General features: G+C 42.0%; 3 protein-coding genes and 1 pseudogene across 3 annotated transcripts; all 4 read right to left on the bottom strand.

Moving 5' to 3' along the window:
* Positions 1-66: 66 nt before the first annotated feature.
* LOC145510283 (protocadherin beta-16-like) lies at positions 67-5277 on the bottom strand. The gene has a single exon (XM_081501072.1). The coding sequence runs from the start codon at positions 3626-3628 to the stop codon at positions 1256-1258; it is 2373 nt and encodes a 790-aa protein (XP_081357198.1). The 5' UTR covers positions 3629-5277; the 3' UTR covers positions 67-1255.
* A 1737-nt stretch (positions 5278-7014) lies between these two features.
* On the bottom strand, positions 7015-12973 carry LOC145510284 (protocadherin beta-8-like). Its single transcript, XM_081501073.1, has 2 exons — positions 8152-12973; positions 7015-7143 (listed from the first exon to the last, which is right to left on the bottom strand). The coding sequence occupies exons 1-2, from the start codon at positions 10408-10410 to the stop codon at positions 7138-7140; spliced, it is 2265 nt and encodes a 754-aa protein (XP_081357199.1). The 5' UTR covers positions 10411-12973; the 3' UTR covers positions 7015-7137.
* Positions 11506-17723, bottom strand: LOC145510277 (protocadherin beta-7-like). The gene has a single exon (XM_081501065.1). The coding sequence runs from the start codon at positions 15734-15736 to the stop codon at positions 13283-13285; it is 2454 nt and encodes an 817-aa protein (XP_081357191.1). The 5' UTR covers positions 15737-17723; the 3' UTR covers positions 11506-13282.
* Positions 17724-21744: 4021 nt separating this feature from the next.
* On the bottom strand, positions 21745-22104 carry LOC145510919 (small ribosomal subunit protein uS10 pseudogene; annotated as a pseudogene).
* Positions 22105-27514: the final 5410 nt, after the last annotated feature.

Raw genomic sequence — 27514 nt, 5'->3', positions numbered from 1 at the left:
AAAATGTAGATAAATGCTACAGAAAACAGAGAAGAGGGCTGGAAATGAATCTGTTGTCATTCCTTATGATTTTTAGTTCATCTTTATTTAAAAATTTGACATAATTAAAATATATTTACAAAGTAAAAGTGAACAGCTTTGCAACAGTCCACTAAAAGCTTTTTACAGACTCTCAAAATGTTTTTATTTGTATTCATTTTCATGCAGGTTATTATATTTTGTTTGAATTATAAGACATAGTCTGGTTTATATATCAGCAAAAGTGAACATTAGAAAATATTAACAAAGAGTAGCGTATTTAAAGAAGATGAAATAATATGAATGCAGTGAGTGAGTGAAGTCCTTCAGTCGTGTCTGACTCTTTGCGACCCCATGGACTGTAGCCTACTAGGCTCCTCCGTACATGGGATTTTCCAGGCAAGAATACTGGAGTGGGTTGCCATTTTCTTCTCCAGGAGATCTTCCCGTCCCGACCTGGGGCTCGGGGCTCCCGCATTGTAGGCAGACGCTTTACCGTCTGAACCACCAGGGAGTCCCTGGTCCCTAAGCTAAATCTTCTAATATGAAAACAAGGATATTATAATGTTGCTCACAAAATGATGCTTCATGGTTTTGATTTGTTTGTTTAAGTTGGTTGGATGTTTTTGGCTACACAGGCAGCTTGCCAGATCTTAATTCCCTGACCAGTGAAGAACCCAGGTGCAGACAGTGAAAGCTCTAGATCCTTACCACTGGACCACCAGGGAATCCCACCAGTGATGTTTCATTTTATCATGAGCAGAATAATAGAGAAATATTTCTTTTAAAATATCATTTAGAGCTAAGATGATACAGTTTCTTATCATGATTCAAGAAATGTTTTAGTAAGGTCAAGGCATGCAGGTATGTCTTCTTAGGTAAAGGAAGTACTGTAGGTATATAGGATAATGAGATGCAGTCTATGAAATGTACTAGGAAAAAAATCAACCGGTTTTCTAGAATGAAAATAGTACTAAACTCTTGTCCATTTTGAAGGAACTAAACATACAAACTATTATTTAGATGGAGTACTGATTACAACTAACCTGTTTAATGGGGAAAAAAGGATGAAATAACATTGTAAAATCATATAGTACTTTAAAATAAGGCTTTAAGTTGCAAAATAATTTAAGTTGGTTGTAATAAAACTAAACTAATATTGATACAGTTGCATAAGACTTCAAAAATACGTGAACATATAGAAAGAATTTTACTGAAAATTAAATCCAAGGCTATTTCAAAATGTGGGATAATCGTCACTATTTGTCCCAGGATCTTGTGCCTGAACAGTGGGGAGAATCGGCTTCAAGAATTTGAACTCATTCGTCCCAGTACCTCCCCTCAGACACACCTCGTACTGGTAGCTCTGGGACAGGGTCCCCGTGCCGCTGACGTCCACCAGGTGGCCCGGGAAGTGGCCCTCGGCCACCGGGCAGCGACCCGCCGAGGCCGCCCCGCCCCTCCTGCACAGCCGCACCGCCACGAACACCAGCACCAAGAAGAGGAAGAGCGACGACACCGACGCCAAGGCCACCACCAGGTAGACGGTGAGCGGGTCGGCCGGCGCCGCGGCCGCCGCTTCCGCTTCCGGGGCCGGCAGGTAGGGCTGCGAGAAGCCGTCCACCAGCAGCACGTGCAGCGTGACGCTGGCCGACAGCGGCGGCTCGCCGTTGTCCTTGACCAGCACCACCAGCCGCTGCTTGGGCGCGTCGCGCTCGCTCAGCAGCCGCGCCGTGCGCACCTCGCCGTTGTGCGCCCACACGCCGAACAGCCCGGGCTCCGTGGCCTTGAGCAGCTGGTACGACAGCCAGGCGTTCTGGCCCGCGTCGCCGTCCACCGCCACCACCTTGGTCACCAGGTAGCCCGGCTCGGCCGCCCTGGGCACCAGCTCGGTGCAGGGCGCCGAGGCGTTCTGCAGCGGGTAGAGCACGAAGGGCGCGTTGTCGTTGGCGTCCTCCACGAGCACGCGCACGAGCGCCTGGCTGCTGAGCGCCGGCGAGCCGCGGTCGGCGGCGCCCACGCGGAACTCGAAGGCCCGCAGGGCCTCGTAGTCCAGGGACGTGAGGGCGAAGAGGTGTCCGTTGTCGGGGTTGATGGACACGAGGGAGGCGAGGGGCACGTGCGGGTCGGGGGGCGGCAGGAGCGAGTAGGTGACCTGGGCGTTGGCGCCCGCGTCTGTGTCTGTGGCGCTGACGCTGCCGATGTGCAGGGCGGGGCTGTTGTTCTCGGGGACCCACAGGGTGTAGGAGGTCTGGGTGAAGGCGGGGGCGTTGTCGTTGACGTCGGACACCAGCACGGTTATGCTGTGCTCGGTTTTCAGTCTGGGGGTTCCCATGTCAGTGACCGTGATGGTGATGTTGTACTCGGCTCTTTCCTCTCTGTCCAGTGTTCTCTCCGTTACTAAGGTGTAGAAGTTCTTGACTGAAGGTTTTAGAAGAAAAGGAAGGTCATCTTGAATGGAGGAAGTAGTTTTCCCATTGTCCCCAGAGTCAGGATCTGAAACACTGAAAACAGCAACTACAATTTCAGGGGAGTTCTCCGGGATGGGGCTGGTAAGTGCAGATACCGTCACTTCCGGAGGATTGTCATTTACATCCACTACCTGCAGGAGAAGAGTGCATTTTCCTGAGAGGCCGCCCCCATCAGTGGCCTTGATGTCCACTTCATAAGAGAGAACTGTTTCAAAATCTACTTGTTTTCTCAGTCGAATTTCGCCTGTCTTTGGATTTACCTCCAAAATTTTACTAATATCTTCAGAAGGCTGAAAGAATGTGTATGATATTTTCCCATAGAGTCCACTGTCTACATCGCTGGCAGAAACAGTGACAACCAGGGAGCCTACGGGGCTGTTTTCGGGAATATGCACCTTGTAGAGCAACTGCTGAAACTGAGGGGCGTTATCGTTGATGTCCACCACTTCAACGTGAACCTGGGTGGTCCCATACCTTGGTGGAGAGCCGCCATCTAGCGCTGTCAGCATTAATGAGATTCCGGACTCCTCCTCCCGATCCAGCTCTTTGTCCAACACCAGCTCAGGGTATTTTCTGCCATCGCTGCGATTGCGGGTTATAACCCGGAAATGGATGTTGGGGCTGATTGTATAGTTCTGAATATTGTTGCTGCCTACATCCAAGTCCAGAGCATTACTCAGAGGGAATGCGGTTCCTGTAGGACTGTTTTCCGGTATTTTTAGAATAATTTCTCTTTCATTGAACACGGGGGAATGGTCATTTATGTCCGTCACCCTCAGTTCTGCCTGGAATATCTCTAAAGGCTTTTCCATTAATACTTGGAAATGTAGTATGCAAGGCTCAGTTGGACCGCATAGCTCCTCTCGATCTAGCTTCTCATTTAGGAGCAAATCCCCCGTCTGAACCTTGAGCTGCAAATGCTCTTTGTTCCCCTGGGAAATGATCCGGACCGCTCGAGTAGCCATCTCTGCCAACCCCAACTCCAGGTCTTTTGCTAAATTTGACACAAAGGAGCCTCTCTCTGTCTCTTCCACTACTGAATAGGGCCCCAAATAAGCGCCCCCCCAAGACATGCTCAGGCAAACAAAGAAAACTAGGACTTGCCTTTGTCTGCGATTGTTCATCTGTCCAGTCTCCATTGCTCTTTCCTGACAACTGGGTTCACAGGAGCTTCATATATCCCCAAGATCCTGGTAGCCCTAGCAGGTCAGAGCTTTGTCACTAAATATAGTTTTAGAGAGGTTTCACACTTACTTTCGCTCTGGCGGAGAAAGATATTCTTCAGGCAGCTTCCAGGCAGTGTGAAACTAGCTGGATACTGGAGCTACTGTTTTTAAGGCAAGTCTCTTGTATCACCTTAACCCGCAGCGCCACCATGCGTCCTGTCTCATCTTTACTGGTTTAACACTGAATGCAAAATTCTCCTAAATGTACCAAATAGGTTGTCAACTGTGTTCTTTAATTTAAAACACTGAGTTCTATGTCCATATGGCTTTTATGAGTTCAGGAAGAGCTGTGTTGTTGCACAGAAGTACAAAGAGCAAACTTTCATTTATGTTAATGTTCAGAGTTAATGATTAAATAAAATAATTACCATTTAAGCTAGAAGAATATACCCTTTAGTACATCATTTTCATGGTAAATATTATAGAATTATAAATGAGTAGACACTGCAAAATTGCAATCAATTATGGTTCTAAAGAGAGTATTTTACCAATGCCTTATTAAAGAATATTACTTCTTCTTTCCAACACCTAAGCCTGAGGACTGTGAGTTTCCAAAACTTTCATGTTTCATGAGTTTCCAAAAGTTTCATGTTCCAAAACTTCCCCAAAAGGGAGTCTAATAGTTATTAGGCTTGCCATGTTTCTGGATTAAAAAAAAATCATGATGAGAATGATTTGTTTTATTCCTTTTTAACAACAGCTTTAATGAGATGTAATTCACATACTATAAAATTATACATTCAAAATGTATAATTCAATGGGTTTTAGTATATTCACATCTACAACTACAGTCAATTTTAGAACATTTTCTACTTCAAACCCATACCCTTTAGTTCAGATTTTCCAGTTTTATAATTAAAATTGAATTTTGGTAAAGATTCATAATATATTTATAAACTCAGTGTTTTTGTTTAACTATCTTTAGAAGTTTGTCTAATACTTTGTCTAGGGTTAAAGCATGTAATCAATAAGGTCTAAATTCCTGTCACAAAGGTCTTTGTATGCCTTTCTTTGGCCATAGGTGGTATTGCCAGACTGGATAATTTTCTTTCAAGCAGCCAATGGTAAGCAGAATAATGGCCACCTACCCAAAGATATCCATGCCCTAATTCCCAAAATAAGTAATAATGTTACCTTACATGGCAAAAGAGAATTCATAGATGTAATTAAATTGAAGACCCTGTGAAGGAGAGGTTATCTTGGATTATTTGGGAGGGACAGACAGAGCCTTTCCTGGCTATGATCAAGGGAGATATGATTACATAAGAACTGGACTAAGGGACAGAGTGTTGCTGGCTTTGAATGTAGATGAAAGAGACCATGAATCAAGTAATATAGGCAGCATCTAAAAGCTGGAAAAGACCAAGAAATTAATTTTCCTCTAGAGCCACCAGAAAGAAATGCATCCCTGCATCCCTGCTAACATCCTGAATTTAGCCCAGTCAGACTCATGTCAGACATCACGCCTACAGAACATTTTTATTGTTTTGAGCAACTATATTTGGGTAATTTTTAATAGTAGTAATATAAAACTAATACACATAAACATGAATTTTCATGCACCCAACATCCAAGTCAGCAAAAATTCATCACTCTACAAGAACAGCATTATCAGAGCAAGTGCTGAAGAATGTCTGATTCAGCTCTTGTGATCCATTTTTTCAAAATAGTCATTTATGACCCTCTAAATCTTTTTTCAGTATAATTTTTAAGAGATGTCATCAAAGCCATATGGTTAATTTTAAAAGAAAATTAGTAGAGGCTATTGGCTCTGTTAACATTACAGAATCTCTAAATTGTTTAGTGATAAAAATTCTGCCATATAATTGCTCATACTTTTCTGAAATTAGTTATTTCATTCAGAAGTAATACTAGAATAGCTGATGCTTTGAAACAAATAGTTGGCTAATAATGTGAATATAGTGTGTTGATCTGAGTAAGGAAGTTACAAATTGTGTATAATAAATTTTCAAAAAAAGAATATGTATATTAGGATTGACAGAAAAAGACTGAGGAAATAGTACAAAAATACAACCATAGGGTTAATTCTACTCTCTATTCAGAGCATTCATTTCTGCAGTAATGAATGTGATATGTTGAGAAGGTACAGGAATATAATCAGACTGATTGGATCATGATGAAGGTCAATTGTGGTATCTGACCCAGCTTACTTAGGTCAATGCTTCTATAAGAACTTTGGGTTCATTGGTTCAGAGCAGTGTGATCTTGGGTACAGAACCAAAATCAAGGAATAGACCAAAAGTTACATTTCTACATGTGAGTTCAGTTCATGAAAAAGAAGAATTTCACTTTCTCAGTTTTGAAGACAGTGCTACCAGTTAATGCTTGCCAGGATAGCATCTGGGTTAAGAACTGGGGTACTCAATTCAAGTAGACTTAGAATATATTTCACATTTTTTTCATTTATTACTTCCAAATTGTGTGCAAGTAAAAGAGGAGATAATATGTCAACTTCTTAGGGTTTGGCAGAGGATTATAAAGATAATGAATGTAAAGCACGCCTCACTCTAAATTAGTAATCAAGAAAAAATGACAAAGATCAGTTACATCAAATTCTTACACTTGAGAGTTGTGCATTCTACTGTATTATATAATATTTTAACACAGTATCTTACTGTGAGAGCATTAGGATTGGATTCTACTGGAGGTAGCACAAAACTAAAATAATAGTGGCTTAAATGAGATAGAAATCCCTTTATTTCCCAAGTAAAAAAAGTTCAGAAGTAGGCAATTCAGGGATGACATAATGACTCTGATTATCAGGGATCCTCATATCTTAGTTTATGCTACACTGACTGTCCTGAACCATTATTTCCATCTTTAGTTTTGCTTTATGGCTCAATATGACATTATATTCCAAATGTTACTCACACATTTCAAGCAGCAAGGACAGTTAGAGAAGGACAAAAGGGACCCCCCAGTCACTTCCTAGATGAATCATCTTGCTTTTAAAGGCCTTTTTGAAACTCTCTTAGAATATTCTCATATACATTTCTTTGACAGTAACCTAGTCAAATGCTTTATTACGGCTGCCAAGAAGGCTTGGAAAAGGTTGTCTTTTAACTAAGTATTTAAAAGCAGAGACATTACTTTGCCAACAAAGGTCCGTCTAGTCAAAGCCTTTGCCAACAAAGGTCCGTCTAGTCAAGGCTATTGTTTTTCGAATGGTCATGTATGGATGTGAGAGTCAGACGGTGAAGAAAGCTGAACGCCGAAGAATGGATGCTTTTGAACTGTGGTGTTGGAGAAGACTCTTGAGAGTCCCTTGGACTGCAAGGAGATCCAATCAATCCATCCTAAAGGAGATCAGTCCTGGGTGTTCATTGGAAGGACTGATGTTGAAGCTGAAACTCCAATACTTTGCCCACTTCATGCGAAGAGTTGACTCATTGGAAAAGACCCTAATGCTGGGAAGGATTGGGGGCAGGAGGAGAAGGGGAGGACAGAGGATGAGATGGATGGCATCACCTACTCGATGGACATGGGTTTGGGTAAGCTCTGGGAGTTGGTGATGGACAGGGAGGCCTGGCGTGCTGCAATTCATGGGGTCGCAAAGAGTCGGGACACGACTGAGCGACTGAACTGAACTGAACTAATGTTCTAAATGAAATTTGGGGATCTGTTACTAAAGAAGAAAAGATGAATGGAGTTTAAGTGGCTGCTGCATACTCTGTCATAGATGGTCAGTGTTTCTCACGTGGGAAAAGCCAGTTTCCTACTATGCCCTTTCATCTCACTGGATAAACAGTGTAGCTTTTTCTTCCCTTTTAACACCAATGAAACTAAATGAAAAGCAGTTAAAACAATTATATTAAAATTAACATTGGTATATTAATGAAACAATTAGTATAACATTTTAAGAGAAAATGTGATCGAAGTGCTATGACAGCAGAGTAAAGCAAGAACCAGATTCTCACTGTACCAGTTCTCTCTCCTTTCACATTAGTCATGGCTCAGTGTTAGTACAGTACTGCTCTTACATACTTACTGGTTAAACCATGCAGAAAAAGTCAAGCGAATACAACTGATAATAATTCCCCATTGTTTTTTCCTCATATATTTCTAAGCTATCCCAGAACAAGGGTTTGTATAGCTACTGACTTCATCATTGTTTTCAGGCAACATTGAGGACCATTTATCTTGTGATAGTAATGAAAAAAAGAACATTTTTTAAAACGAATTTTGCAAGTTTAGTGTTTTAAAGGTTCATGGTAAGTTGCCAGAAAAACCTTTAACCATCGTCAATTTAAAATGTTTGGAATATGAAAAACAACTATTGTCACTGAATAGTGAAACTAAAGTCTTCCCTAAAATTGGGGATTTATTTCTGGCCCGGGGAAATGGGTCTGAAATTTGGGTACAGCTGGCTTCAGGAATTTGAACTCGCCGGTCCCAGTACCTCCCATCAGACACACCTCGTACTGGTAGCTCTGGGACAGGGTCCCCGTGCCGCTGACGTCTACCAGGTGGCCCGGGAAGTGGCCCTCGGCCACCGGGCAGCGACCCGCCGAGGCCGCCCCGCCCCTCCTGCACAGCCGCACCGCCACGAACACCAGCACCGAGAAGAGGAAGAGCGACGACACCGACGCCAAGGCCACCACCAGGTAGACGGTGAGCGGGTCGGCCGGCGCCGCGGCCGCCGCTTCCGCTTCCGGGGCCGGCAGGTAGGGCTGCGAGAAGCCGTCCACCAGCAGCACGTGCAGCGTGACGCTGGCCGACAGCGGCGGCTCGCCGTTGTCCTTGACCAGCACCACCAGCCGCTGCTTGGGCGCGTCGCGCTCGCTCAGCAGCCGCGCCGTGCGCACCTCGCCGTTGTGCGCCCACACGCCGAACAGCCCGGGCTCCGTGGCCTTGAGCAGCTGGTACGACAGCCAGGCGTTCTGGCCCGCGTCGCCGTCCACCGCCACCACCTTGGTCACCAGGTAGCCCGGCTCGGCCGCCCTGGGCACCAGCTCGGTGCAGGGCGCCGAGGCGTTCTGCAGCGGGTAGAGCACGAAGGGCGCGTTGTCGTTGGCGTCCTCCACGAGCACGCGCACCAGCGCCTGGCTGCTGAGCGCCGGCGAGCCGCGGTCGGCGGCGCCCACGCGGAACTCGAAGGCCCGCAGGGCCTCGTAGTCCAGGGACGTGAGGGCGAAGAGGTGTCCGTTGTCGGGGTTGATGGACACGAGGGAGGCGAGGGGCACGTGCGGGTCGGGCGGCGGCAGCAGCGAGTAGGTGACCTGGGCGTTGGCGCCCGCGTCTGTGTCTGTGGCGCTGACGCTGCCGATGTGCAGGGCGGGGCTGTTGTTCTCGCGGACCCACAGGGTGTAGGAGGTCTGGGTGAAGGCGGGGGCGTTGTCGTTGACGTCGGACACCAGCACGGTTATGTTGTGCTCGGTTTTCAGTCTGGGTGTCCCCAAGTCCGTGACAGCGATGGTGATGTTGTATTCGGCTCTGGTCTCTCTGTCTAGCGGTCGCTCTGTTACTAGGGTGTAAAAATTTTCCATGGAAGATTTCAGCAAAAACGGTAGATCGTCCTGAATGGAGCAACTTACTTTCCCATTCTCTTCAGAGTCATGATCTGAAACACTGAAAACTGCAACCACAGTCTCAGGCGAGTTCTCAGGGATCTGTCTGGTAAGTGCAGACATGGTGACTTCTGGGGCATTGTCGTTCACATCCACGACTTGAATCAGAACGGTGCATTTTCCAGAAAGGCTTCCAGTATCTCTGGCCTCGATATTGACCTCATAGGACTGAGTTGTTTCGAAATCAAGTTGTTTTTTCAGTCGAATTTCTCCAGTCATGGCGTTGATCTCAAAGGTTTTGCTAATGTCTTCTGAAGCCTGGGAAAGTGAATAGGAAATCTCTCCATTGACTCCTATGTCTACATCGGTAGCAGAGACTTTCACAACAAGGAAGCCTTTGGGACTGTCCTCAGGGATCTTTACTCTGTAGAAAGGCTGCTCAAATTCAGGGGCGTTATCATTGATGTCCACGACTTCTATGTAGACGTGAGCGGTGCCAGACCGTGGTGGAGAACCACCATCCTGAGCAGTGAGGGTTAACCTGAACTCAGCTTCCTCCTCGCGATCCAGCACTTTGTCCAGCACAAGTTCCGGATATTTTCTGCCATCGCTGCGTTTGCCAGTGAGGACCCGAAAATAGGAGTTGGGACTGATTATATAATTTTCAATATTATTTTGGCCTACATCCATGTCCTGAGCATTCTTCAGAGGAAATGTAGTGCCAGGAAGACTGTTCTCTGATATTTTTAACAACATATCTCCGTCCATGAACACTGGAGTATGGTCATTTATGTCTATTACCTGTAGCTCAGCTTGAAAAAACTCTAAGGGATTCTCTAGCAAAACCTGGAAACGCAGCACACATGGCTCTGTCTGACCGCACAGTTCCTCGCGGTCCAGTTTCTCATTTAGCAGTAAATCCCCAGACTCCTGATCCAGCTGCAAATACAGTTTGTTTCCTTTGGAAATGACTCTTGCTCCCCGCCTGGAGAGTTCCCCCTGCCCCAGACCCATGTCTTTTGCTAAATTGGTTACAAAAGAGCTCCCCTCAGCTTCCTCCACCACAGAATAACGCCTAAATTCAAAGCCTGCCAGAGCTAAGTGTAAGAAGAGAAAGAAGAGAAGGACTTGCCTTTGTCTGCAAACGAGCTTCCTGCTGGCCTCCATTGTTCTTGCCCGGTATAGCCTCTGGCGAGGATGGTTCCGCTGAGCTGTAAAGGCCTCAATGTCTTGTGGTTTACCTCAGAAATATTTCCGTGAGTAGCCCTTTATGGAAGGCCTAGTCCTCCTACTGTGACATCCAAGCTTCCCGTGGGCTTCCAGGCTCTGCTTACGAGTTCTGCCTTTAATAGAACGGCAGCTGCGGTTTAGGTTTGTACCTTCTTATCCTGCAGCGCCACCACGCGTCCTCAGAGGAACTTGTATTTTCCTTGTTGAAATGGATGCAGTGTTCCCAGCTTTGGTGTTTTTTTTTTTTCAATTTTGGCCCCGCTGCGTTGCTTCTGGGATCTGCGTTCCCTGACCAGGGACTGAACCCATGTCACTTAAGTGAAAGCAAGGAATCGTAACTACTAGACCACCAGGGAACTCCCCAGTGTTCCCAACTCTTGACAGTATGTATCACCGATATATCTAAGGTTCAGTTCAGTTCAGTCACTCAGTCATGTCCGACTCTTTTTGACCCAATGGACTGCAGCACACCAGGCCTCCCTTAGAATACTATTTTTACTATTTCCCACCCTAAGTTTCAGACAAATGTCTGAGGGCCATACAGGAGAAATGATAGTAGACTGACTGCTTTCAATAATGCTGAGTTTGGAGCAAAAGAAAATATGTGACAGTCTGATAAGAAAGACTATGCAGAAATTTAAACATATATAGTAACACAGAAAACTTTGAGAATTGTACACTTGTATTACCATGAACTAAGGGAAGAATTAGTAGCTATAAACCTTGGACACATTATTTAACCAATGCTTCAGTTTCATCTGTCTAATGTGACGATATTAAAGGTACTTACCCCATAGGGCTGCTGTGAGTTCCCCACTTTACAGATGAGGAAACTGAGGCAGAAAGAAATTAACCTTATACACACATACACCAGGCATGTAATTTGATCCCATGAGGTAGCTCAGTTTGCATTAGTCCATTGCCATGACTAGAAAAACAAGATTCACATGGTAGAAGAATTCACGAGCAGCATTATTTCAGATAGACGTTGTCATATCAAATGATGAAACAAAAAGGCTGGAGAGTCTGTTTAGTAGAGGCATAATCTGTGTTCATATCGATGTGTCTGTATCTCAGAAGTGTTCTAGTTTTCACTTCTTACAGTGTCATTTTTTTCCATCTTTTTTTTTTAAGTTAGAGGATAATTACAATATTGTGATTTTTTTTTGCCATCAACATGAATTAACATTAGGTATACACATGTCCCCTTTCTTTTGAATTTCCCTCCTACCTCCCTCCCCTTCGCAACACTCTAGGTTGTCACAGAGCACTGACTTGTTCTCTATACCATACATTGAGAATTTCCCACTGGCTATCTGTTTTACATATGGTAATATATATGTTTCAATGCTATTCTCTCAAATCATCCCACTCTTTACTTCCCCTACTGTGTGCAAAAATCTTTACAGTGTCCATTTAAAAAAATCTTCTATTTTGAAAAATTTCAAACCCCATAATGAAGTAGAGTAGTATGACGAACTCCCAGGTACTCATAGCTAGTTAGAAGAGGTATCAATATTTTGCCATAATTGTTTACCCTATGTCCCCAACATTTTCACATCCCAGACAAACTAAATTTTCACTTGTAAAAATTTTAGTATACATCTCTAACTTTCGGTTTTTAAAAAACACTACAGTGACCTTACCACACCTAAGAAATTAAGTTAATATTGTTTAATATCAGTTTATATTCAGACTTTTCTAATTATTTCTAAGTTGTATTGATTGAATGAAAATTCAAACAACATCAACCAACCATTACATTTGGATGGTATGTCTTAATTTCTCTCATTGTGTAAAATTCTGTTCCTCTCCTTTTCCTGATTCAGCACTGAAGTATACTGAATATAACTTTAAAAATAAACTTTCAATTTAAAGGAAAAAATGTGTTAAAAAGAGCAGATATGAGCTAATATAGGAAAATTACTGCAATGGGAGGGAAATAATAAGTGATTAAAATTAAAATTGTATAATATTTCTATTCATGGTCATTAATCTTTTCTATGAAATGAAAGTCATGGGTTCAGATAAAAGAAGAAGGCACAGATAGATCTTTCAATTGTTTTTGAGATTTGGTTAGGTCAGAGCTTTAAAAATAATACTTGAATTATTATTTCTGAATTATTATCCACAAAATTGTATTGTTAGTTTATAAGAAAATAAAACCACAATACACATCTTATTCTTTACAAATACAGAAAAGACTGTACTGAGATATGAGTATGAGAAAAAGATTTCTCTTTAAATAGGCAGAAACTTGCTAGGTGATATCTAACAAGGGAAAACAGTATAGCATCACAATAAGGCCCCAGAATCAGATTTATAAGAGACGCTTAGCTCTGCCATTTATTAGTTGGTGACCTTTGTGAGCTCAAAGAACCTCTATGAACATACGTTTGCTCATTTCTAAAATACCTCCCATCATAGGTTTATTTCCAAAATTGAAAATGTCAAGTATATATTGCATAGTGGTTTTTTTAAATTTAGGTACTTGCACAGCACTTTAATCAACTCAGAAAATAAAAGTAGCAATAGTATTTGAAGACAGTGAATTCCAATTTAAAACGTCTCAAACAAGATTTGTCATGTAATAGACTGCACACAAAGCATAATTGAGGCAAAAGATGGCAATACACAATCCATGCTTTGTGTTCTTAGGGCTAAAGGTGAATCCTTTTCTGTGTGAAGAAATTCATTCTTTGACCTTAGGAATACCTGAAATTATGTGAAAGCACTCCTCTACAGGTAAATTGAGATAAATTTCTTAACAGGAATATATTCACAGATATAATGGTATTTTTCATTTTTATCACAAACCCAAATCATTCCGATATGAGGGATATTTTTCCACTTCCCTGCCTATGCTCTGGGATGCGGGATTGGGGAGAATCGGCTTTAGGACCTTGAACTCGCCGGTACCAGAGCTTCCCATCAGACCCACCTCGTACTGGTAGCTCTGGGACAGGGTCCCCGTGCCGCTGACGTCTACCAGGTGGCCCGGGAAGTGGCCCTCGGCCACCGGGCAGCGACCCGCCGAGGCCGCCCCGCCCCTCCTGCACAGCCGCACCGCCACGAACACCAGCACCGAGAAGAGGAAGAGCGACGACACCGACGCCAAGGCCACCACCAGGTAGACGGTGAGCGGGTCGGCCGGCGCCGCGGCCGCCGCTTCCGCTTCCGGGGCCGGCAGGTAGGGCTGCGAGAAGCCGTCCACCAGCAGCACGTGCAGCGTGACGCTGGCCGACAGCGGCGGCTCGCCGTTGTCCTTGACCAGCACCACCAGCCGCTGCTTGGGCGCGTCGCGCTCGCTCAGCAGCCGCGCCGTGCGCACCTCGCCGTTGTGCGCCCACACGCCGAACAGCCCGGGCTCCGTGGCCTTGAGCAGCTGGTACGACAGCCAGGCGTTCTGGCCCGCGTCGCCGTCCACCGCCACCACCTTGGTCACCAGGTAGCCCGGCTCGGCCGCCCTGGGCACCAGCTCGGTGCAGGGCGCCGAGGCGTTCTGCAGCGGGTAGAGCACGAAGGGCGCGTTGTCGTTGGCGTCCTCCACGAGCACGCGCACCAGCGCCTGGCTGCTGAGCGCCGGCGAGCCGCGGTCGGCGGCGCCCACGCGGAACTCGAAGGCCCCCAGGGCCTCGTAGTCCAGGGACGTGAGGGCGAAGAGGTGTCCGTTGTCGGGGTTGATAGACACGAGGGAGGCGAGGGGCACGTGCGGGTCGGGCGGCGGCAGCAGCGAGTAGGTGACCTGGGCGTTGGCGCCCGCGTCTGTGTCTGTGGCGCTGACGCTGCCGATGTGCAGGGCGGGGCTGTTGTTCTCGCGGACCCACAGGGTGTAGGAGGTCTGGGTGAAGGCGGGGGCGTTGTCGTTGACGTCGGACACCAGCACGGTTATGCTGTGCTCGGTTTTCAGTCTGGGGGTTCCCATGTCAGTGACCGTGATGGTGATGTTGTACTCGGCTCTTTCCTCTCTGTCCAGTGGACTGTCCGTTACCAAGGTGTAGTAATTCTCTACAGATGGCTTCAGGACGAAGGGGAGATCGTCTTGGATAGAACACACCATCTTTGCATTGTTCCCCGAATCTCTGTCTCGAATCCTAAAAACAGCTACAACTGTTTCAAGTGAATTTTCTTTAATTGGGCTAGTAAGTGATGACATGAGCAGTTCTGGTGGATTGTCGTTTATATCTGTTACCTGAACCACCACCGTACATTTTCCAGAAAGTCCTCCACCATCTTTTGCCTGAATAGTTAATGTGTAAGTTTGCATTACCTCATAGTTCAATTCAGCTTTGAGATAAACACTGCCGGATGTTGGATTGATTTGAAATGTTTTGAGAATTCTTTCAGTAGCATAAAAAAATGCATAAACTATTTCTCCATTACTTCCCGTATCTAAATCTCTAGCTGAGACAGTGACAACCAGAGAGCCCACAGGGCTATCCTCACACAGCCGCACCTTGTAGAGAGGCTGTACAAATTCAGGGGCGTTGTCATTTGTGTCCAAAACCAGGATGTGCACCAGGGTAGTTCCGGATCTGGGCGGAGAGCCACCATCCAAGGCGGTGAGGATTAAACTGAGCTCAGGCAACTCTTCTCGATCCAGCGGTCTATCCAGGACCAATTCAGGATAGATAATCCCCTCTGCACCATTATTAACATTAATGTGGAAATAGGCATTGGGGCTGATGGTGTAGTTTCTCACGTTATTGGTTCCAATATCTGAATCCTGTGCACTTTGTAGAAGAAATGCCGCCCCTGTGGTGGTACTTTCTGATATTTTCAAGGGAATCTCTCTATCCAGAAATACTGGAGAATGATCATTGATATCTCTAACCCATAATTTAGCACGGAAAATCTCAAAAGGCTTTTCCATTAACAGCTGGAACGGCAGCACACAAGGCTCTTTGGGGCCGCACAGTTCCTCTCGGTCTAATTTCTCATTTAGAGATAAATCACCAGTAAGCGGATCGAGTAGTAAAAATCCTATTTTCTGGTCTGAAATGATTCTAGGCTCTCGGGCTGATAGTTCCTCCACCCCCAACCCCAGGTCATGTGCTAGGTTGGCCAGAAAGGTGCCTCTCTCAGCTTCCTCCTCCACAAAATACCCTAGCGGTTCTTCAGCAGCCCAGGACATTCCCAGAAATACACAAAGAAAGAGAACTTGCCTTTGCTGCACAGCACATTCCACTCTGGCGTCCATTCTTCGTTTAACCGGTCTTTCAAAAACACTTTCTCTCGTTCTTAAGCAACTCAGAAATGGCATCAATCGAATCCTTAGAAATGAACTGGATAACAGCAATGCTTGTAGGGAGGAATTCCCATTTTACCCAACTCCTCTTATCGCGGTTTCCTTTCGTCTACTGTTCTAGTCTGGCCAGCTTTCCTCTAAACGCTGGCATCCGCAACATCCTTTATGCGAATATTTTTTTCTCTTTTTAGCCTGCAGCGCCACCTTGCGTTTTGTGGGTGTTATTCCCGATTTTAAGAATAGAACAAAAAGATGGCGGATTAAAGGAACTGAAGTAGGAGGGATCTTTTCCCCCCAAGTTTCTTTGCTGTTTTATTTCATTTTTTTTCTCAACTAGCCACAGTACGCCTAATAAGCTCTTACATCGTTCCCTCTCTGAGTCTGCACTCGCGAAAAAATAAATCAGCTGTTTTCTTATAATTTATGCACACAAAATTAAACTTCTTTTCCCATACAGGAGTTAATCCTAAGAAAATCTCTTGTTTTTAATATTTATAGTAAAGAATACATAAGACAATGAAGTCTCCACCCCAAAGTCAACAAATAACGGTTGAGGACCTTTTGTTTATTTGCAAACTGCTTAACAATAATGCTGCAGAGTAACTGGCCTTTTTTCAGTTTCTTGTGAATTAAATAACCCTTCCAATTTCAAGGTCTTTGCTCTTTTCCCACAATATTTTTTGGAACACTTTCTACTACCCCCATCCTCCACCCTTCACCTGATTTAAGTATGTGTTCACATAACAGGCATTCAAAGAGTATGCGATGAATACTCTTTAAAATTAATAATAGCATTCAGGTGTCACTCTTGTCTGTGGAAGTGCTCCTAGTATTTCATCTTTAAGTATGATGGTTGATGTCAACTTGGGGTAAGTGCTCCATTTTTTGGATGAAAAAAATTTTCTTATTTTTCTTTATTCTTTTATATTTTAGAGTAATTTTTGACATCTGTGGAATTGTGCTTTTATTCTTTAGCTTTTTAATTATTGAATTCTTGATATAAATGACATTTAACCATTACATATTGTTTTAATGCACAGGTAGATTTGATGAGCCAACATTGTTTTTGGATTTTTTCTGGCTCATGGTGTTCTGTGTATGTGCATGTATGTGTGTGTTTGATATGTTTGATATGGCTTTGATAGTAAACTGTTCTGGCCTTGTAGTATGGATTAGGAAGCTTTCTATTTTTATGCAACAGAATTGTTTTTATAATCATATTATCATCTATTTCTACATGCTTTATTACCACTTGCCTTTTAAATAGTTAGAGTTTGGGTGGTAAATTTAGGACTATCTTTCCATTTTACTTTTGGTTATTAATCTGTGAGTTTTGTTTCTGTTTAAGGTAATTTGTATTTTATTTTTAAAAACCATTTATTTTATCTGGATTTGCAAACATTTTGGTGTTATATTTTCATTGCATAATTTATGTTTACTTATATATGTGTCCTTTTTAGTTACATTTAGTATTTTATTTCCTTTTTATTATTTAGGATACTTGCAAGAACTCTTTTTACTGATCTTTTAAAATCTACTCTTTTAAAAATAATCTATGACCTTGACTCAAAATCAATAGTACTAAAAGGTTTATAAGAAAATACAGTAGTTTTCTGTACTTTCTCTCCTCATTTTCCTAGTTCATTTCCCAATAAGGAGACTTTTTTTTGAAGCAATATTTGTTTATAACCTTATTAAGTTTCATGTGTACATTATATTTTGATTTCTGTGTACACTATGGTGTGCTCACCACAAGTTTAGTTTTCGCTTACACAGGTGACCCCTCTTACACATTATGCTTACCCCTACACTTCTTTTCCTCTGATGACCATTACTCTGTTCTCTATAGCTATGTGTTTTTGTTTGTTTATTTTGTCTTTTTTAAAATATATTTTGCATATGAGTGAAATCATACAGTGTTTGTCTTTCTCCCCCTGACTTATTTCACTTAGGATAACATCCTCAAGGTCTGTTGTAGCACATAGAAAGATTTCATCTTTTTTATGCTGAGTAGTATTCCATTGTGTGTGTGTATGTGTATCATATCTTCTTTGTCCATTTATTTGTTGATGGGCACTTAGGTCGTTTCTGTATCTTTGCTATTTTGAGTAATGCTGCAATGAATATAGGGTACATATATCTTTATAAATTGGTGTTTTCATTTTCTTCAGATAAGTATCCAGAGTGAAATAGCTGGATAATATGGTAGTTCTATTCTTAGTTTTTTTTGAGGAATCTTCATATTATTTTCTATAGTGGCTCCAAAATTTACATTCCCATGAACAGTGTATGATTCCCTTTTGTCCACAACCTCTCCAAAATTTGTTATTTCTTGCCTTTTTTGATAATAGCCATTCTAATAGGTGTGAGGTAATATCTCATCATGGTTTTGATTTGCATTTTCTAAAAATTAGTGATGCTTGAATATCTTTTCATGTGGCTGTTGGCCATCTCTTTGTCTTTTTTGGAAAAATGTTCAGATCCTATGTTCATTTTACTTTTATTATTTATTTATTTGGCTGCATCAGCTCTTAGTTGTAGCATGCAGAATCTTTAGTTGTGGCATGTAGGGTCTTTCAGTGGTGGCATACAGACTCTTAACTATGGCATGTGAACTCCCAGTTTCAGCATGTGGGATCTAGTTCCCTGACCAGGGATCAAACCTGGGCCCCCTACATTGGGAGTTCAGAGTCTTAGCCACTGCACCACCAGGGAATCCCCCTCTGTTCATTTCTTTAAATATTTAAATTTTGTATTGGGGTATAGCCAATTAACAATGCTGTGATAGTTTCCCATGAATAGCAAAGGGACTCAGCCATACATATACATGTATCCATTCTCCTCAAAACTCCCCTCCCATCTAGACTGCTGCATAATACTGAGCAGAGTTCCACACACTATACAGTTCAGTCGCTCAGTTGTGTCTGACTCTTTGTGACCCCATGAATTGCAGCATGCCAGGCCTCCCTGTCTATCGCCAACTCCCGGAATCTACCCAAACCCACGTCCATTGAGTTGGTGATGCCATCCAGCCATCTCATCCTCTGTCATCCCCTTCTCCTCCTGCCCCCAATCCTTCCCAGCATTAGGGTCTTTTCCAATGAGTCAACTCTTCGCATGAGGTGGCCAAAGTATTGGAGTTTCAGCTTCAACATCAGTCCTTCCAATGAACACCCAGGACTGATCTCCTTTAGGATAGACTGGTTGGATCTTCTTGCAGTCCAAGGGACTCTCAAGAGTCTTCTCCAACACCACGGTGCAAAAGCATCAATTCTTCGGCGCTCAGCTTTCTTCACCATCCAACTCTCACATCCATACATGACCACTGGAAAAACCATAGCCTTGACTAGATGGACCTTTGTTGGCAAAGTAATATCTCTGCTTTTAAATATGCTATCTAGGTTGGTCATAACCTTCCTTCCAAAGAGTAAGCGTCTTTTAATTTCATGGCTGCAATCACCATCAGCAGTGATTTTGGAGCCCCAAAAAATAAAGTCTGACACTGTTTCCACTGTTTCCCCATCTATTTCCCATGAAGTGATGGGACCAAATGCCATGATCTTAGTTTTCTGAACGCTGAGCTTTAAGCCAACTTTTTCACTCTCCTCTTTCACTTTCATCAGGAGGCTCTTTAGTTCTTCTTCACTTTCTGCCATAAGGTTGGTGTCATCTGCATATCTGAGGTTATTGATATTTCTCCCGGCAATCTTGATTCCAGCTTGTGTTTCTTCCAGCCCAGCGTTTCTCATGATGTACTCTGCATATAAGTTAAATAAGCATGGTGACAATATACAGCCTTGACGTACTCCTTTTCCTATTTGGAACCATACAGTAGGTCCCCTCCACTCATTTTTAAATTAGTTTGCTTTGTTGAGTTATATGAGTTCTTTATATATATTGGATGTTAACCCGTTATTGGATATATGATTTGCAAATATCTTTTCCCACTCTATAGATTGTCCTTTTGTTGATGGTTTCCTTTGCTGTGCAGAAGCACAGTTTGATGTAGTTTGATGTAGTACCATTTGTTTATTTTTGCCTTCGTTTCCCTTGTCTTAAGAGACATATTCAGAAAGAAATTAGTAAGACACTATTGAAGAGCATATTGCCTATATTTTCTAGTGAGAGTTATTATGGTTTCAGGTCTTATACTAAAGCCTTTAATCCGTTTTGAGTTGATATTTATATATGGTGTAAGATAGTGGTCTATTTTCATCATTTTGCATTTGGCTATCCAGTTTTACCAACACCACTCACTGATGAGACTATCCTTTCTCCACTGTATGTTCTTTGCCCCTTTGTCTCAGATTGATTGTTTATATATGTGTGGGTTTATTTCTTGGCTCTCAATTTTGCTCCATTGATCTGTGTGTCTGTTTTTCTGCCAATACCAGACTGTTTTGATTACTGTAGCAATAAGCAGCCATTTTCAACTCCTTGTCTCTTCTGCCTTTAATTTATATTCTACTATACTTTGATTCATTGGTTTGAGACATTATCAGTTGACTCCTTTTTATGTTGGATTAGATTTTATTTCTTGTACATCTCTGAGGTCCTTTCATGCTTTCTATCATTTGAAGCATCATTGGGAGCATTGCGTACTCATTATATCTTTTTATTTTACTTTTTATTCCTTGAAGTTAAAGATTACCTTGTGTTTTCATTTATTTGGTTTTCTTTAGATATGTCATCTATTCATCTCACACTTTCAGTTGCCTCTCAGTACAATTGTCCATGTGGTCATTGCCTTATCCCCTGAGCTATCAATTCTTCAAATTGAGTGATTTTTCTCTACATTTGCTGTGCAGCTCTCATCCTGGAACTTTCCTTTGCTGTCATTCTTGGAATTCTCTTTTCCTTTTTTTCTGATTGGGTTTCCTATTTCAAGGATTTTATTCTTCCTCTTTTTTGGTTTATTCTGTAGCTTTAAGAGATCATATCCTTCAATTGTTTCATCTGATTGAAGGTATGTCAGGGGACTTGCTGATGATATCCTGTGAAATGTCTGCCTCTTAAGTCAATAGAGCTCTAAACTGGACTAGTTGTTCACTGTACTGGAGGCGAGAGTCATCCTGGGATCATCCTTCAACGTTATATAGAGACACATTTCACTTGTTCTGCTTTGGATCATATCTTTTCTCTTTCTTCTGACTTCCTCTCTCTTACTCTCTCATTTTGATATTTACCTTCCAGTAGTTTCCAGAGAAGGGTGTATGAAAGTTAAATTTTATTATGACCTTGAGTGTATTAAATTATCTTTATTTTACTCTCAAACTTGAGTGTAAAATTAACTGATTATAGAGTTTTAGGTTGAAATTAATTTTTCTTCAGAATTTTGAAATATTTTGTCCATGATCTCCCTAACCCAATGTGTTTGTTAAGAAGTCTAAATTTGAATTGGTTCTACTGAGATGGATGAAACTGGAGCCCATTATACAGAGTGAAGTAAGCCAGAAAGAAAAACAACAATACAGTATACTAATGCATATATATGGAATTTGAAAGATGGTAACGATAACCCTATATGCGAGACAGAATAAGAGACACAGATGCATGGAACAATTTTATGGACTCTGAGGGAGAAGGTGAGGGTGGGACGTTCTGGGAGAATAGCATTGAAACATGTATATTATCATATGTGAAACAGAACACCATTCCATGTTCGATGCTTGTGACAAGGGCTCAGGGCCGGGGCAATGGGATGATCCAGAAGGATGGGATGGGGAGGGAGGTGGGTGGGGGGTCCAGGAAGGGGAACACATGTAAACCCATGGCTGATTCATGTCAATGTATGGCAAAAACTATTACAATATTGTAAAGTAATTAGCCCCCAACTAAAATAAATAAATTTATTAAAAAAAAACAAAAACAAACAAACAAAAAAAAGAAGTCTAAAGTGAATTTTATTTTATATTTTTTATATGAGATCTATATTTTTAGTTCTTACTGTAGCATTTTATCGTTGTCCCAAGCTTTTTATTTTTTTTTTAACAACTGATTATTGGTTTATTAAAAAGGCTGATTTAGGTATCGGCAATGGTGACTTCTACCTCGACTCCTGGCTCAATACTGATGGAAGTGATCTGCTTGACAATTTCAGAAGGGCTATGCAGGTCAATGAGTTGCTTGTGGATCCTCATTTGGAATCGATCCCAAGTCTTAGAAACTTCACCAAAAGGAGTTTTCCTTGTAGTTATTCTCAGAGTCTTGGTAGGCATCCGAACTGGTCCTTTCACTTTGAGATTCTTTTCCTTCGCGCCTCTGATTAGGTCAGCACACACCTTCTGCAGAGACCTCACGTTACGGCTGGTGAGGGTGATCCTAATCCGGTGAATGGCCACCTCTGGCTCCACGGGAGTCTTGCCGGTGTCTTTAAAGGCCATGGCTATGGCGCGGCTTCCTGACCGACTTGTTCCTCTGCGAGAGCAGAACAGCAGTGAGACAGGAGCAGGAGCGGGCGGGATGGAGCTCCGCTTCAGCGGCGACCGCGTCTTCCTCAAAGAGCTGTCCCAAGCTTTTTTTTTTTTTTTTTTTTTTTTTTTATTTTATAAATTTATTTATTTTAGTTGGGGGCCAATCACTTCACAACATTGCAATAGTTTTTGCCATACATTGACATGAATCAGCTATGGGTTTACATGTGTTCCCCCTCCTGGACCCCCCACCCACCTCCCTCCCCATCCCATCCTTCTGGATCATCCCATTGCCCCGGCCCTGAGCCCTTGTCTCATGCATCGAACATGGAATGGTGTTCTGTTTCACATATGATAATATACATGTTTCAATGCTATTCTCCCAGAACGTCCCACCCTCACCTTCTCCCTCAGAGTCCATAAAATTGTTCCATGCATCTGTGTCTCTTATTCTGTCTCGCATATAGGGTTATCGTTACCATCTTTCAAATTCCATATATATGCATTAGTATACTGTATTGTTGTTTTTCTTTCTGGCTTACTTCACTCTGTATAATGGGCTCCAGTTTCATCCATCTCAGTAGAACCGATTCAAATGTATTTTTTTTAATGGCTGAGTAATATTCCATTGTGTATATGTACCACAGCTTCCTTATCCATTCGTCTGCTGATGGACATCTAGGTTGCTTCCATGTCCTGGCTATTGTAAACAGTGCTGCGATGAACATTGGGGTACCCGCGTCTCTTTCAATTCTGGTTTCCTCGGTGTATATGCCCAGCAGTGGGATTGCTGGGTCATATGGCAGTTCTATTCCCAGTTTTTTAAGGAATCTCCACACTGTTCTCCATAGTGGCTGTACTAGTTTGCATTCCCACCAACAGTGTAAGAGGGTTCCCTTTTCTCCACACCCTCTCCAGCATTTATTGCTTGTAGACTTTTGGATAGCAGCCATTCTGACTGGTGTGAAATGATACCTCATTGTGGTTTTGATTTGCATTTCTCTAATAATGAGTGATGTTGAGCATCTTGTCATGTGTTTGTTAGCCATCTGTATGTCTTCTTTGGAGAAATGTCTGTTTAGTTCTTTGGCCCATTTTTTGATTGGGTCGTTTATTTTTCGGGAGTTCAGCTGCAGAAGTTGCTTGTATATTTTTGATATTAATTGTTTGTCTGTTGCTTCATTTGCTATTATTTTCTCCCATTCTGAAGGCTGTCTTTTCACCTTGTTTATAGTTTCCTTTGTTGTGCAAAAGCTTTTAATTTTAATTAGGTCCCATTTGTTTATTTTTGCTTTTATTTCCAATATTCTGGGAGGTGGGTCATGGAGGATCCTGCTGTGATTTATGTCGGAGAGTGTTTTGCCTATGTTTTCCTCTAGGAGTTTTATAGTTTCTGGTCTTACGTTTAGATCTTTAATCCATTTTGAGTTTATTTTTGTGTACGGTGTTAGGAAATGTTCTAGTTTCATTCTTTTACAAGTGGTTGACCAGTTTTCCCAGCACCACTTGTTAAAGAGATTGTCTTTTCTCCATTGAATATTCTTGCCTCCTTTGTCGAAGATAAGGTGTCCATAGGTGCGTGGGTTTATCTCTGGGCTTTCTATTTTGTTCCATTGATCTATATTTCTATCTTTGTGCCAGTACCATACTGTCTTGATGACTGTGGCTTTGTAGTAGAGCCTGAAGTCAGGCAGGTTGATTCCTCCAGTTCCATTCTTCTTCCTCAAGATTGCTTTGGCTATTCGTCCCAAGCTTTTTAAATTAAATGCTGATGTATCTTGGCTTGAGCTTATTTTTATCCATTATACAGGACAGTTGATGAAACTAATTTCCTCCAGCTCTTAGAAACTTTCTATTTTCTCCAATTTATCTTTTTTTTTTTTTTTGCTTTGCTTTGGTTTCCCATTGAGAAAAATAGTTTTAATAAAGATTTTTAAAATTAATCTTTATTTTAATTGGATGCTAATTACTTTACAATATTATGGTGGTTTTGCCATACATTGACATGAATCAGCCACAGGTGTACATGTGTCATCGTCCCCGCTGCTCCCCCCCCAACACCCCTCCACCCCATCCAGAACCCCCTCCCACCCCCTCCCCATCCCATCCCTCTGGGTTGTCCCAGTGCACTGGCTTTGAGTACCCTGTTTCATGCATCGAACTTGGACAGGTCATCTGTTTCACATATGGTAGGTTTTTTTTTTTAAATTAATTATACAACTATTTGGAAATAGATAAAATTAAGATCTATTCCTTATGCCAACTGCTTTTATTTTTGTATTTCTTTTAGGAAACTTTCTTTGGGAGTCTCCTTCATGTGTCTGTTCTTGATTTAGTCTGGGAGATTAAAGAGCTCAGTAATAGCTTTGAGCACATGTTACCAGGGCTTGTCCATTTTGATTATTACTCTAAGGTGAACTAGGAGTTGTCAGAGAAATCCACAACAGTGTTTTTAGGCCTTTAGTCAGTGTAATTAGGTCTTTCCACTTGGACTAGTCTGATTCCCCAAATCTTTAAAAATCTCCTACTCAGGAGAAAAAGGTATGGATTGAAAAAGTAAAAGATTGAATGGGAAAGAGGACTTCTACATTATTCAGGATAGGTTAGTTATGCTTCAGTACTAAACAGTTACTGCAAATCTCAATGGTTTAACACAATTAAGGTTGATTTCTCACACTACACATCCCATACAGTTCAGCATGGGATCCTCCTCACAGCTGTCAGTAAGGGACCCAGGCTTCTGGAGACTGCTGTCTTTACAAAGGCTTTCATAATCACTATAGTGGGCAAAATAAATGCGTTAGACCATGCACTGTCTCCAAAAGCTCCAGCCCAAAAGTAATATATGTCACTTCTCCCAATTTATCGGCCAAATGAAATTACATAGACACATGTATGTCTGTGTAAAATAGAACTGAAATTCTACCATGTGTCTGAGAGGAGAACTGAAATATTTATAAGTGGTCCCAATGACTAAAATAGCATTTTTATCAATCATCATTCACTGTTTAGATGGTCACCTATTTCCACTATCCATATTACCCCTGCTCTCAGTTTTGACCATGGACCCTCTAATATAATGACTCTCTTTTCCTTGAGTCATTAGGAAACAAGACTCCAGGCTTACAGTAGGGACAGGAAAGCAGGTTACTTAGTGACTGGAGTAGGAGAAAGTGATCTGACCACTAGAGATTTAAATAATTCTGAGGCAATTTTAACACAGTTCTCCTTATTTGGAACCCTGTCATCATTTCCAGAGTATCTAGGGCTGACAGTTTTGATACTTCTGAAAATCCTATAGTATAAACACAGTTTGTTCTCAGCTTTTCCCACTTCAGGACTTGTAGTTGGTTTATCACTTCTACTAAGTTATCCATCTGCTTTCCAGCTACTAAGATTTTTTTCTGCTGTCTTCTGTCTTATTCTCTCCATACCTGTAGGTTTATATTTTTGAAAATATCTCTTCACTTTTGTGTTAGTGCATTTTTCTTGTTGTTCACTAAGTCGTGTTTGACTGTTTGCGACCCCTTGGACTGTAGCATGCCAAGCTTGCCGGTCCTTCATGATCTCCTGGAGTTTCCTCAAACTCATGTCCATTGAGTCAGTGATGCTATCTAGCCATCTCATCTTCATCTTTTCCAGTGAGTTGGCTCTTTGTGTCAGGTGGCCAAAGTATTGGAGCTTCAGCATCAGTCCTTACAATGAATATTCGGGGTTGATTTACTTTAGATTGATTGGTTTGATCTCCTTGCTGTCTAAAGGACTCTCAAGAGTCTTTTCCAGCACCACAGTTTGAAAGCGTCATCTTATAGGATTTTAAGTAGCTCAGCTGGATTCTTAGAGAAAGCCAAATTAAAGGTACATATCTAATCTACCAATTTATCTCAAAATCCCTTGAATTTTTCAGAGACGTAGACTTGTGTTTAATTGATTAAATCTTGTGTGGTTTTTATTCTACTTAATTTGTTTTTATATTCATAAATTCCATTTATTTTATTTTAAATTGTTTTTCTTGAATTCTGAGTTGTTTGCTTTGCCTATTTCTTCCCAATAAACCTTGATTTCTAAGAAATGCATACCTCACAGTTTTCTCTATTCATTCTTTGGTTCTTACCTTAAATATCACTTTATTTTAAAAGCTTACTGTATCAACTAGAATTATGTGCTAAATAATTTCTATATAAGGTGTTCTATATAATTTTTGCCTGAAAAAATAGAAAAACCCATAATAACAATTGCTTACACAAAACAGAATTTTATTTTTCTCTCAGGAAATAAGGCTAGTGGCTTAAATGCACGCCATGATATCTGGGACCCCGTCCCATTCCATTTTGTTGCTTTGCCATCTTTAGGACATGACCTTTAACTCACAGTCCAAGATAGCTATCTAATATCCAGCTATTACACTGCCATTCAGACTTGCCAATAGGAGAAAGGGAAAGCTGTGCCTTTTTTTAAAAAAAGACTCCTTCTATGAAGTATTCCATGGCACTCGTGCTCATGTCTCACTGGCCATAACTTAGTTACAAGACCATCCCCAGTCACAACAGAAGTTGGCAAGCATAATGTATAGCCCCCATGTCCTCATGGGCAGCTAAAAATGAGACATCTATTGATAATAGGAGAACACATAGCCGGGTGAAATTAGTAGTCGGTCACACCCACTCAGACCACACCTGTAAGCCCCCACTACCCACTAGGAGGAGATAGGGTCAATTGAGTTGCCTGATTGGCTTGTTTTTTAGAGGAGCATTTGATTGTAATCCTCCATATTGGTGGTGTGTTTTTGTAGCTCCCCCAAAATTCTTGTTCCACTGAAAGCTTAGCCCCTGTAGCAATGAAGTAATAAATTCAATTTCTGGGAGAAGATCCTTTGAAGCAATGATGTTCTCCTAGTGTGTTATTGGCACCTGTCATCCATCCCTACTTCCTTTTATTAACTTTAAAAAAAATTTAGTGTCTGCAAACCTTAAAACTCCATTTCACAGACTCCTTTGAATTATTATTCTGGATGTATACTTGGATGTATACTAGGATTTACCAGTGAAATGCCTTCACATGAGCTTTGAAGATAGGCAAAGGTCATGTTCCCACTGTCATTGCTGTTAGCCAACAGATCAGAAAGATATGAGCACTTGCAGCCAAGTCAGTGTTTCTTTGCCCAGCCATCAGTTTCATGGGGAACTGGAAGCCACTGTGGCAGCCAGACATGTTCCACTGTGTAGTTACCAATTTTGGAGGTGGGAGAGGAGAGGCCTTTGTGGGAGTAACAGTTTGGATAGTAGCAATAGCAGAAGTTAGGTAGTAATGGTAGTATGCCTTCAAAATCAGGAATTCAGTGCTGATTTTTGCTTCTGTTTGTCCAGTTCTGATTTTGTAA

The sequence above is a fragment of the Giraffa tippelskirchi genome, chromosome 6 (genome assembly GCF_054371585.1).
Source record: "Giraffa tippelskirchi isolate mGirTip1 chromosome 6, T2T-mGirTip1v1.2.pri, whole genome shotgun sequence".
Lineage (NCBI taxonomy): Eukaryota > Metazoa > Chordata > Mammalia > Artiodactyla > Giraffidae > Giraffa > Giraffa tippelskirchi.
This window is presented reverse-complemented; position numbering and strand designations above follow the sequence as displayed.